Here is a 13,915-nt window from a genome sequence, read left to right on the forward strand (position 1 = left end):
ACAGAGGCACTGATGCAACCACCTCATGGTCTCTATTTTATTACGATAAATCATGAGCGAACAGTTTTAAACATTATACTTTACATACATTGATAATTTCAATCAGGTACGTGATTTAACACAAAATATATAATGGACTTTTACATTGAGCAGATCTCAAATGCTACATTCACAGATATACATTCACAGGGCGGCAGGGCCAGTAACCGAAAGGTTGCTGGATTGAATCTCCAAGGTAAAAATCAGTCGTTCTGCCCCTGAACAAGGCAGTTAACCCACTGTTCCCCGGTAGGCTTTCATTATAAATAAGAATTTGCTCTTAACTGACTTGCCTAATAAAATAGAAATAGAAACACTGAATAAGATGCATTGTCAGTTTGGCACAGAACAGGTGCATCAGAGACCAAAGCCCTGTTCAGTATGACACAATGTAGTCCAAACATAGTAGGTTGGAATGGATCTAATGCTTATGGAGGTGTCCATGATATAACGGAAGTGGTTTGGTGAACCACGCTCGCATTATGAGTAACCTTGCCTGAGACCTGAAGACTTGCTGTAGCTCCCCGAGCAAATACTAAGGCTTTTGCTTAATGGACTAACACATGCGCAGAGGTCCCAGGTTAAAAGAAAAGTCACACACTACGAGCCACACTCACAGGATGTGTTCTGTCTTACAGGGTTACTCTCTTTTCAGAATCTGTGGATGGAACCTGTGTTGCCCCTGGTGAATATCTCAGTGATTGACAGCTCCCTCTCGCAGGGGGGTCGACCTCGGTAACGGATGTAGCGAGCTTTACGAGCCTCGGCCAGTGATTGGTTGAAATCAGGCAGGAGGTGGAGCGTTCTGGGCCGACCATCAGCAGCGAGGAAGTCGGAGGGGGGAGGAGGGAGAGGATAATACTCCTCTTTCTCTCTGTCTCTGTCTGTCCTCCCATTCTCTTCTTCCTTCTTTCGCATTGCCCTCCCCTCTCTCCTCACATCTTCTCTCTCCCTCTCAGCTCTCCCCTCCGTCCCTTCCGCTTCCCCTCTATCCCCCAGCACAGTGCTGGTCAATTCTGCTGCAGGCTGCAGTTTGAGGTCTGGCAGGCAGAGTGGCACCACTGAGCTCTCTGCCCCCTGTCTCTGTGGGTCTGCAGAGCTGCAGAGGAAGTCCTGGACCCGAGCCTGGAGTGCAGCCAGACCAGACACTCCCCCACACACAGCTTTCACTGACCTGAGACAATGAGGGGGGAAGACAGAGTGCGAGAGAGAAATAGAGATAATCAGTCAGACAACACACAAATGCATACACACGTACGCACGCACGCACACACACACAACAAACTATCAGTATCCACCTTGTGCCACCATGTTGTGACTCAGTGTCTGTTTATTGGCTATAACAAATGTTTTTGGACAACAAAACAATCATACCCAGACACACACACAAACAAACAAGGGGCCAGCTTTGTGGATTCAGTAAAATGCTGCATTGAACAACAGAGAAAGAGATAGAGGGAGGGAGAAAGAAAGAAAGAAATGGAACCAGGAAGGGGACTAATAAATCCACTAGAAGTTGGCAGAGGGATGCACATCATAAAAGAAAATGAGTTTAGAATCAGTCTGTTAAAAGAGCCAGCATGGATCCCTGCCAAGCCACAGCACAGAGAAAAACAGAGACACACACACACATCAGTGGAGAAGCAGTATCTGTATGTAGAGTAGTATAGAACAGTGTTTGTAAACCGCCCACATACACTAGTTAACAGTAAGAGAGGGGAAAGCCCAGTTGCCTACCAGTTAGAGAGAGGAGAAGGGGGTATGAATCAGTAGAACATGCATAGATATGGGATATGAGCTATAATTGTAAATCTCTCTCTCTCTCTCTCTCTCTCTCTCTCTCTCTCAAGAGGATGACAGTCAAACCCACAGTGTCAGAGAGCTGTTTGTGTGTATCTCAGAGTGAGGTTATAAGCGTCTCGTTATCTGCCCCTTTGATTAGCATAATTAACCAGTCCGCTTGCTTAGAACCCCCATCCTCCAATCAGCTCGTTGCAGGGGGGGGGGGGGGACGATACTTCACAAACACTCACGGAAACCACACACTCAAGCATACAGTCAGGCAGACAGACCATCACCCTATCCTCCCCACAAATGCACACAGAAATATCCTATTCCCACATACAGTGAAGTTACTTCACACACACACACACACACACACACACACACACACACACACACACACACACACACACACACACACACACACACACACACACACACAACCATCCCTTAGCCAACATCATGAGTAACTTTACGTGTGTAGATATACAATAACAGTGCAAACACATGGATACAGTTCCTGCATGGAAGAACAGTGAGATGTACTGCAATCTTGGAAAACGTGCACATCCACTCATGGATCTAGCTGTGCAACCCATGAATGGCATGTGATCTTCTCTTTAAAGTTTAAACTCTATAGATATATCTCATGCATTCATTGAGTTGGAAAAATAAATAGATGTTACTGTTGCAAAATGTTTTCAGTTGGCCAACTGCTGGGCTGGCTAACATTCCACCAGGAAAGCACCTTCCCTTCTGGTTATGCACTGTGAAGGCTTTTGCTCTAGCTAATCAACATCCTGGTGAGCAGCTGATTAGAATAATCAGGTGTGTTAGAGCAGGGATAGAACAAAATCATGCAGGAGGGTATAGCTCTCCTGAAGAAGGGTTGGCCATCTCCAGAGATAATTTGTTATCAGGGGTTTGATTAGTCAAAACTAACATTCTATACTTATTATTACTTGGCTTTTCACAGCCACTAAAGTGAAATTAGCAAAGAAACTGAAAGGACAAGTACTAATGCCAAGGTTAACCCGACAGTCTGTCAGTTCTTCTCTCAACCATCTGGGCCAGGATTAGATTAGCTCAATGAAGGTCCTGTTATATAATCTAGCACTCCACAGATTAGCTTCATTCTTCTATGAACATGTTACATTAACCCTTTAACAAAAAGAGTCCCAGCTTCACTGTACATTTGATAGTGTTGTGGTAGCTCTGTAATAAACTGTGGTAGAGCTGTAAGGCTGTCATCATAAAGAAATAAGAAAACTACACAGCAAAAACTTCATGCGGTTTCATCTCGTGAAGTAAAGCAATTGCCCTGTGTGGCTTTGAGCTGACGCAGTCTGCCTGAGACAGGAACCCACAGTGATTTAAACATGTTTGGTTTATCTCTGATGTGAAGAGCTCACCTGTGTTTCTTTGGGTCTCTGGTGGCCCGTGGGATTGTGGGTAGGGTAGTCCTGTAGGCCATGGAGAGTTGGGAGGGGTCAGGGTTGACAGGTCGTGACACCAGAGGGTGAAGGCTCCTCCTCCAGGGGTTACCTGGGGTCACACAGGTACACGTCAGCTCACACAAGCACACACACATGCATGCACGCATGCACACACACACAGACACACACATGCACACACACATACACACACACACACACACACACACAAGCATCTCTCTCACCGGTCCTGATGTTGAGCAGGTCTCTGTGTAGTCTTCGTTGTTCTGTGGTGAGTGTGTTGAGGTGGTAGCTCGTGGCCTGCTCCAGTCTCTGTAACCCCCCCTGCAGGCGAGCCTGAGCTCTGTGCTCCTCTCTCCTTTGGGCCTCGCTGCCCTGCCACAGCCCACTGCCACCACCACCACCACCACCACCACGACGCATGGCTCTCTCACACCTCCTGACATACATAAATACATAGAGTTAGATACTGTCTGCTACTGTACAACTGAAAGATCGGATCACCTGGGTGACAACCTGCATCCCTACATCTGTCAGTCCAACAAATGAGCCATTACACTGAGACATTCAAGGTGTTGATTTAGGATTTTTTTTGTACGATGTTTACATTTTTTGTAAGACTTTTTCTTTGCATTATATCTTGCCCAGACCCACCTGGCCAGACCCACATGCTCCCCCATCTCCAGCATCATTCAAACTGCACCATTTTGTTTCTCTCCATCACCCACACACCTTCAACATTTAGATAATTAAGAATTTGACCTTTCCATTTTGTTAATGACAGAGGAATGGTTGATTTAGTTTTTAAGTATACATTTTTTCAAGATGATTGACAAGACAAGTATCATCCAACCCATAGGGTATCTAACTGCACCCTCATATGCCATGTCTTGAAATATGCAGACAGACAGATTAAAAGTACATTTAGATTGTAATACTTATGACAGCCAACTTTATAACTCCGCCCATAACTTTTAGACTTTATAACATTCCCAGAAGGCATGGATTATTGAGTCATTGTTAGTTTTACACTTGAGACATGACTCTGCCGTTGTGCTGTAGAATTTGTGAAATTTGTCTCTTGTATAATACATTTTATACATTAGTTTACAATGGATTAAACGTACATTTTCGTAAACTGTAATTTCGTTAGTTATGTTCCAACATTCCCTCCATCTTGTGCCAATATTCGTTATCTTTAAGTTGTGGTTCCAATTGTTTATATTTTTTTCTAAGAGATTTTCAGTTGGTTATGCTCTCTGCAAGGTTTTCTATATCTTACCTATCATATGAACATCTTTTTCTGACTCAAATAGGATTCCTTCCAGATTGATCTGATGTCCAATGGGTCCAAGGTGTTGTATTGAATGTTTTTTTCTGCCTTGATGGTGTTTCCTGTATGTTTACCATTAGCTGCATCAATAACATCCCTGTTCAGGCCCTGGGGGCCTGGCTCCTATAGGTCTCTGTAGTTATGGACGGGCAAAACGTCTGGCCTGTCAATTAACACTATACTGTATGTGCCACTTCTATCAACGCCAGTTATACAGTTAGTCTATATTACAGTCTATACACTGTACGGAAGCATTAGATCTCATACAGTACCGTACAGAACGCCATTCATTTCATCTGTCTCTTTCATTCATCTCTTTGTATTCCTTTTCTCACGGCAGTTTTCCTTCTCTTATTTATGAATTACAGTCAGATCATGTTAAAACATGCTTTACACTCATCCTATATTATGTATGGTTGCATGTAACACCCAAGTAAACACACAGACACATCACAATCACTGACATAGTTCCAAACACAGAGCGTGTGTATTTGTTCTCTCACTCACTCCCACCCCCCCTCCTCCCCTTCTCGTGCTCTCTCTCTCTCTTTCTCCCCCCCCACCCACTCTCTATATATATGTTTCTTGTGTTGTGGTGTTGCTATGCTGGGCTGCTAGATCATGTTGACTGTTGACTCAATGTAATCATTGCCCATCATTATTCTCCATGGGGTCTGACTCACCCCAACAGGATGTGTGTGTATGTGTGTGTGTGGCCCTTTCTCGAAAGAGAGAGAGAGCACGCGCACCAGACAGCGTTTTTGGCGCTGTAGTTTGAAAGCTGAGATGTGTGTGTGGAACAGAGCTAAAGAAGGAGCGAGAGATTTATGCATGGCCTGTGCTTTATCAAAGTGTGTGCGTGTGTGTGTGTGCATTTGTGTGTGTACTGTATGTGTGTGTGTCTACAGCCCAGCTTATTCTGCCCACGTAGCACAGCCTGCTTTGGTCAGTGTCTGATGGTGAGACTGATGTTCCCATCAAAGCAGTCAACTTCATCATGGTTTTTGTGGGGGGTCTGTGTGTGTGTGTACAGTACTCTCCACCCACTATATTTTGCATAACCACTCCCCAAGTGCACCATGGGTATCTCACACACTGTCGCAGCTAGCCAGACCCATGGGCTATAAGCATCTACACATCACCTTTCTCTCTCTCTCTCTCTCTCTCTCAATTCAATTCAATTCAAAGGGTTTATTGGCATGGGAAACATATTGTTACATTGCCAAAGAAAGCAAAATAGATAATAAACAAAAGTTAAATAAACAATCAAAAATATCTCTGAAAACCCACCTCTGACACTCAGAGCTTGAACCAGCAACACTATGGTTGCGAGGTAAGTGCACTACCACCTGTGCCATAAAAGTCTGAACCTCTTGGTAGACGGAGTAGTACCCTCACACACAGGGAGGCCACATTAGCAAAAAAAGCTGTAGTAGGACACAATAATCTCCATCTCTCTGCTTCTATTAGCTCCAGTGGGCTGGAATGAACCCTGCACAAGGCAGAGGAGGAGAATCTGCTTAGAAAGAGCTGAGTTCCTGGCATAAATTCCCTTTTGTATCAACAGCGGCCATAATTCACCATCAACAGGCGTAATGAGAGAGCAGAGGCAGTCATTAGCTTTGAGTGACCGGCTATGACAAGCAATTTAGTCTCATACACTGTCTGGGCACCTGCAGGAGAGGAGAAATTAGCATTTTAAATGGTGATAATTATGGCAGAGAGGCAGTGGAGATGTTCATATTCTTTCAATTCGCTTACCGATGGCTGTCTCTCTCTCTCACACACACACACACACACACACACACACACACACACACACACACACACACACACACACACACACACACACACACACACACACACACACACACACACACACACACACACACACACGCACACACACACACACACACACAAAGCGGTTCTACAGGCTGCTGTAGTATTGTAGAACATTATGCTGGACTCCCACGCCTCGATCTGGGTTCTACCAGAGAGCTAGAGCAGGATACAACTGGAGAGCACTTACAGGAATAGGCTACACTTCAAACTTTCACATCACACCAAATCAAACTTTCACATCACACCAAATCAAACTTTCACATCACACCAAATCAAACTTTCACATCACACCAAATCAAACTTTCACATCACACCAAATCAAACTTTCACATCACACCAAATCAAACTTTCACATCACACCAAATCAAACTTTCACATCACACCAAATCAAACTTTCACATCACACCAAATCAAACTTTCACATCACACCAAATCGAACTCTTACATTACACCATCAAGCACAAGCATAAAAAAACGATGTTACCATTTAGAAATGATTTCAATTATACACGGTGTAGGCTTTGATAAATCAAATGTACACTACGTGAGGGATTTGCCCAAATAGAAAGTGCGCGCCACTGCGCGGATCCTTCAAAATGTACCGGATATAATGTACCCATCAGTCAGGCGATCCAAAAAGTAAGATATAACACACAGCACAATTGTCAATAACTCTCCATCATACTCACATATGTTGCTGTTGGAAATAAAACGTTTGTTACAAAACCACAAGGAAAGAACATAACAAAGGAGGATTTCACTCTGTAAAACTCACATGATAACATCCTTGAGGGCAGATTGATACGCACGATAGTAGTGTATATTCCGGAATTACTGTAAAATAGCTGCGTTTTGTTTTATGACATATAGACCTAGTTTATGAAAGAACCATGTCCGATAGAATGTCAGTATTTCTGCGGGGAGAACGAGGATTTCTCCCGCACCAACCATGATGTAACTATCGGTAACGAGGTCTCGGGACAAAGCTATTTAACCAGTGTCAGTCTCTAGATCACCATGGAAACCAGAGGGAGAGGAACAGAGTTAGGAGATTTATGCAAAATACTTGATACTGGTTTGAAAGCACTATTAGACTAGCGCAACGCTAGGCATTGGCCTAGGCCTATATCAAGTGTGCTGGCATTGGAAAAGAAAGGGTATTTTAACCTTTGTTTAACTAGGCAAATCAGTTAAGAACAAATTCTTATTTACAATGATGGCCTAGGAACAATGGGTTAACTGCCTTGTTCAGGGGCAGAACGACAGATGTATTCCTTGTCAGCTCAGGGATTCAATCTAGCAACCTTTTGGTTTCTGGCCCAACACTCTGACCACTAGGCTACCTGCCTCCGCAATTAGGGCTGTGTGCTAAACTGCAACCAACCATCATCTGTCATCAGGGTGAGATGCATCTATTACAAGAAATGTAGGGGAATCAATCAGCAAGGATAGGGTTTGAACCAGCAACCTTGTATTAACAGCAGTGTGCTATAAGGATCAGGACCTCTTGACAGATGCTGTGATTGCAGAGGGGTATTCCTTGTAATCTGGGTGACAGGCTGAGGCTGTGGTTCTATTCTAACCCAGGCAGGGCAGGCCATGGGGTTTATGGATGGATTAGGGTGATTTGGGTCAGTCAGTGATGGGATGTCAAACTGTCCTGGAAAGGAAACCCGTTTTGTTGGTAGCTCAGTCAGTAAGCTGTTATTTTGAGAAAGTTATCGGAATGATACAAGTTCCACGGTATTCATTTGTTTTACACACACACACACACACACACACACACACACACACACACACACACACACACACACACACACACACACACACACACACACACACACACACACACACACACACACACACACACACACACACACACACACACACACACACACACACACTTGTTTTACTATCCTTGTGTGGACCAAACAATTGATTCTACCCACCAACTACCCACCATTGCGACCTGTACGCTCTCGTTGGTTGTCCCTCGATTCGTACTCGTCGCCAAACCCACTGGCTACAGGTTATCTACAAGTCTCTGCTAGGTAAAGCCCCGCCTTATCTCAGCTCACTGGTCACCATAGCAGCACCCACTCGTAGCATGCGCTCCAGCAGGTATATGTCACTGGTCACTCCCAAAGCCAATTCCTCCTTTGGTCGTCTTTCCTTCCAGTTCTCTGCTGCCAATGACTGAAACGAACTGCAAAAATCTCTGAAACTGGAGGCTCATATCTTCCTCACTAGCTTTAAGCACCAGCTGACAGAGCAGCTCACAGAACACTGCACCTGTGCATAGCCCATCTATCTACCTACCTCATCCCCATACTGTATTTATTTATTTATCTTGCTCCTTTGCACCCCAGTAGCTCTACTTGCACATTCATCTTCTGCACATCCACCATTCCAGTGTTTAATTGCTATATTGTAATTACTTCGCCACCAGGGACTATTTATTGCCTTAACTCCCTTATCTTACCTCATTTGCACTCAGTGTATGTAGACTTTTTTTTCTCTGTTCTACTGTATTATTGACTGTATGTTTTATTTATTCCATGTGTAACTCTGTGTTGTTGTATGTGTCGAATTGCTTTGCTTTATCTTGGCCAGGTCGCAGTTGCAAATGAGAACTTGTTCTCAACTAGCCTACCTGGTTAAATAAAGGTGAAATAATAATTATTTTTAAATTTTCCCTAACCCCTAACCCTAACTAACCTTAACCCTAACCCTAACCTTAATGTTTACCCTAATTGTAAACCTAACCTTAATAGTAACCCTAACCCTAAACCTAACCCTTAACCTAAAATAGCCCTTTTCCTTGTGGGGACCGGCAAAATGTCCAGATTTGTCAGAATTGTACTTGTTTTACTTGTGACTTGGGACTTCTGGTCCCCACAAGGATAGTAAAACCAAATACACACAAACACACAACTCCCTCACCCTGCTCTCATGTCGAATCGATAGCGAAGCATCTCGGGAAGAGAGGAGGAACGAGGGAGGCCCATATGGAGGAAAAGATGAAACACAGACTTGTATCTCTCCTCCTCTTCTTTATCTCATATCGATCGGTAAAACTGCTGTTTTTAGCTGCTGCTTCTAGCACCGTACCTGACCCTGCTCTGTTCAGCTCTGAACCACACCGTCACTCTGCTGCCTGTTATCTGTGCTGTGTGTGTGTGTGGCAAGGGCAGGATCGGAACTCTGGTCTCCCACGGGAGAAACCAACGTCTTAGGCCAAGGGTGGCATTAGATTTGGAGTCGCAGGCAGGGCTATCTGTTATGTGTGTATGTGTGTGTCAGTGAAGGCTCCTCAGGGGAAGAGGGGGAGGATCATCCTCCTCAGTGAATTTCAGAAAAATGTAAAGAGTGAAACTATACTAAATATATTCACATCACCAATTAATTGATTAAAACACACCGTTTCACAATGAAGGTACAGAGCTCTGTAGTGTAGTCGGAGGATAGCTAGTTTCCTTCCATCCTCCTTTGGGTACATTACATTGACTTCAATACAAAATCTAGGAGGCTTGTGGTTCTCACCCCCTTCCATAGACCTATACAGTAATTATGACAACTTTCAGAGGACATCCTCCAACCTCAGAGCTCTGCATCAGGAACTGACATGTTGTCCACCCAATCAAAGGATCAGAGAATGAATCGAGCACTGCAGTGCATAAAATGTGGTGAGTAGTTGGCTCAAAGAGAGAGAGAGAGAAAGACAATTGCTTAACAGTTTTGAACAAATTAATTTCTTTTTTTTATTTATTTTTTTTTTTTTATCCCATTTTCTCCCCAATTTTCGTGGTATCCAATCGCTAGTAATTACTACCTTGTCTCATCGCTACAACTCCCGTACGGGGAGACGAAGGTCGAAAGCCATGCGTCCTCCGAAGCACAACCCAACCAGCCGTATTGCTTCTTAACACAGCGCGCCTCCAACCCGGAAGCCAGCCGCACCAATGTGTCGGAGGAAACACCGTGTACCTGGCCCCCTTGGTTGGCGCGCACTGCGCCCGGCCCGCCACAGGAGTCGCTGGAGCGCGATGAGACAAGGATATCCCTACCGGCCAAACCCTCCCTACCCCGGACGACGCTATGCCAATTGTGCGTCGCCCCACGGACCTCTCGGTCGCGGCCGGCTGCGACAGAGCCTGGGCGCGAACCCAGAGACTCTGGTGGCGCAGTTAGCACTGCGATGCAGTGCCCTAGACCACTGCGCCACCCGGGAGGCCCACAAATTAATTTCTTAAGAAATGAAGGAGAAGCGAGTGGGAGAGAGAGAGAGCTAACTATATTCTTTTTTTTTTTTTCATTTTCACTTTCCCTTACTTAGCTAGCGAATGCAGCGAGCAAGTTAAGCCTGCTCAAACACCCTGATCAAACAGAGAGGGATATGTTAGCTAGCTGGCTATCCAACACTGGATGTCTTCCAAGTCAAGGTAAGCTTTTGGTTTTACTAATTTATTGCCAAGCGGGCCCGCCAGTGTAACAGCTAAAATTCTTGCTGACTGTACACTGTACTGCATGATTGTAGCATGTTTACTAACGCGTTCGTTCTAGTAGCTATGTTGACTATGACGTTATAATATGGTGATAATGATGTAGGCTGTGTGTAGGTATGAAGGATTGGCTTGGAAAGTTTTTTTTTCCTGGTCACAGACAGCTAATGTGTTGTGCACTGAAGGGAAAAGGTGCGAGGAGGAGAGCGTGTAGATGCAAGAAGATATTATACAACAATCAAAGGAATCATGCTGTATGTATTGTGGCTGCTATGAAAGTGAACTGTGTTTGCGTGTGATCAGAGATGTATTCATTCCACCGATGCTGTTGAAAAACTTTTCTTAAATGGAAGCAAACGGAATGAAATGGGGATAAATGTACCTGAATTTGTCCAATAGAAACTGAAGTTTGCAACTGTTAGACCAAAGATTGCACCCTAGATCAGCTAGATGCAGGCATGAGTGCTGCGTAAGGCGGTATTGAATGTGTCAATGTCTGTCACCTTGACTATTCAAATTTCTCTCAACCTGTTTACCTAGCATACCTTGTAAACTTTCATTCATAGGCTAGGTTGTAGCAACCTTATAATGGGTATAGGTTAAATGTGAGTATCATGTAGTAGCCTAAAGCTATCGCTATTACATTGATCTGGGGGAATGGAATATGAATGACAGTCATCCAATATCATGCTCATAAAAAATAAAAATCGCTGTCCCCCATCTTAAACGGCACTGACTGCCACTGATCGGTGTGTCTATGTATGTGATTCAGACAGAGAGAGAGAGCAAGAGAGAGAGAGAGAGAAAGAGAGAAAGAGAGAGAGAAAGAGATATGTAAAGGGATAAGGAGGACAGAGATGATTAAAGTTGCAATATACATAAATCGCTCCGTAATTTCCTGGTTGCTAAAGCTCTAATAGATTGCCTAATTTCAATTTATGTGACAAAATAAGATATTTATTTATGATATGTATTTTCAGCTGTTTGAAGCTGCTGTAAAAAACTACAGTAAAAGACACAAAAACAAAACTGAAGAACAACAAAACTGAAGAACGTGAGCAACAATAACGGTGGTAGACTGGGGTGGTGCATTATAACCAGTCATTAGTATGAATTACAATAATGAGGTGAGTAATAAGCAGTAGCATGTACATCTTGGTGGGGCAACAAAATAAAAAAGAAAGTGGGATGCAATGCCACTAAACAATACATGAATTACACTACACAACACAACACTAAACAATTCATTATGTACACTACACAACACAACACTAAACAATACATGAATTGCACTACACAACACAACACTAAACAATTCATTAATTACACTACACAACACAACACTAAACAATTCATTAATTACACTACACAACACAACACTAAACAATTCATTAATTACACTACACAACACAACACTAAACAATTCATTAATTACACTACACAACACAACACTAAACAATTCATTAATTACACTACACAACACAACACTAAACAATTCATTAATTACACTACACAACACAACACTAAACAATTCATTAATTACACTACACAACACAACACTAAACAATTCATTAATTACACTACACAACACAACACTAAACAATTCATTAATTACACTACACAACACAACACTAAACAATTCATTAATTACACTACACAACACAACACTAAACAATTCATTAATTACACTACACAACACAACACTAAACAATTCATTAATTACACTACACAACACAACACTAAACAATTCATTAATTACACTACACAACACAACACTAAACAATTCATTAATTACACTACACAACACAACACTAAACAATTCATTAATTACACTACACAACACAACACTAAACAATACATTAATTACACTACACAACACAACACTAAACAATTCATTAATTACACTACACAACACAACACTAAACAATTCATTAATTACACTACACAACACAACACTAAACAATTCATTATTTACACTACACAACACAACACTAAACAATTCATTAATTACACTACACAACACAACACTAAACAATTCATTAATTACACACACAACACAACACTAAACAATTCATTAATTACACTACACAACACAACACTAAACAATTCATTAATTACACTACACAACACAACACTAAACAATTCATTAATTACACTACACAACACAACACTAAACAATTCATTAATTACACTACACAACACAACACTAAACAATTCATTAATTACACTACACAACACAACACTAAACAATTCATTAATTACACTACACAACACAACACTAAACAATTCATTAATTACACTACACAACACAACACTAAACAATTCATTAATTACACTACACAACACAACACTAAACAATTCATTAATTACACTACACAACACAACACTAAACAATTCATTAATTACACTACACAACACAACACTAAACAATTCATTAATTACACTACACAACACAACACTAAACAATTCATTAATTACACTACACAACACAACACTAAACAATTCATTAATTACACTACACAACACAACACTAAACAATTCATTAATTACACTACACAACACAACACTAAACAATTCATTAATTACACTACACAACACAACACTAAACAATTCATTAATTACACTACACAACACAACACTAAACAATTCATTAATTACACTACACAACACAACACTAAACAATTCATTAATTACACTACACAACACAACACTAAACAATTCATTAATTACACTACACAACACTAAACAATTCATTAATTACACTACACAACACAACACTAAACAATTCATTAATTACACTACACAACACAACACTAAACAATTCATTAATTACACTACACAACACAACACTAAACAATTCATTAATTACACTACACAACACAACACTAAACAATTCATTAATTACACTACACAACACAACACTAAACAATTCATTAATTACACTACACAACACAACACTAAAC

General features: G+C 42.0%; 1 protein-coding gene across 2 annotated transcripts; it reads right to left on the reverse strand.

Annotated features, from left to right (window-relative positions):
- Nucleotides 1-23: 23 nt before the first annotated feature.
- LOC129810513 (uncharacterized) lies at nt 24-8,201 on the reverse strand. 2 transcript variants are annotated; one of them, XM_055861058.1, is made up of 4 exons: nt 7,226-8,201; nt 3,500-3,714; nt 3,234-3,366; nt 24-1,213 (listed from the first exon to the last, which is right to left on the reverse strand). In XM_055861058.1, coding segments are annotated over exons 1-4 (873 nt in total). In that variant the 5' UTR covers nt 7,228-8,201; the 3' UTR covers nt 24-690. The 2 variants fall into 2 exon arrangements, with proteins under 2 accessions (XP_055717033.1, XP_055717031.1); XM_055861056.1 differs by lacking the exon at nt 7,226-8,201 and having other exon boundaries at nt 3,500-5,096.
- Nucleotides 8,202-13,915: the final 5,714 nt, after the last annotated feature.

The sequence above is a fragment of the Salvelinus fontinalis genome, chromosome 14 (assembly GCF_029448725.1).
Source record: "Salvelinus fontinalis isolate EN_2023a chromosome 14, ASM2944872v1, whole genome shotgun sequence".
NCBI classification, from domain to species: domain Eukaryota; kingdom Metazoa; phylum Chordata; class Actinopteri; order Salmoniformes; family Salmonidae; genus Salvelinus; species Salvelinus fontinalis.

Bases quoted from the DNA above. Each gene is read 5' to 3' on its own strand.
- LOC129810513 (XM_055861056.1), bottom strand. From the start codon at position 3,725: ATGTATGTCAGGAGGTGTGAGAGAGCCATGCGTCGTGGTGGTGGTGGT. The intron at 3,367-3,499 runs GTGAGAGAGATG...GTGTGACCCCAG, and splicing joins CCTGCTCAACATCAGGACCG to GTAACCCCTGGAGGAGGAGC. The intron at 1,214-3,233 runs GTGAGCTCTTCA...TCATTGTCTCAG, and splicing joins AGAGACCCAAAGAAACACAG to GTCAGTGAAAGCTGTGTGTG.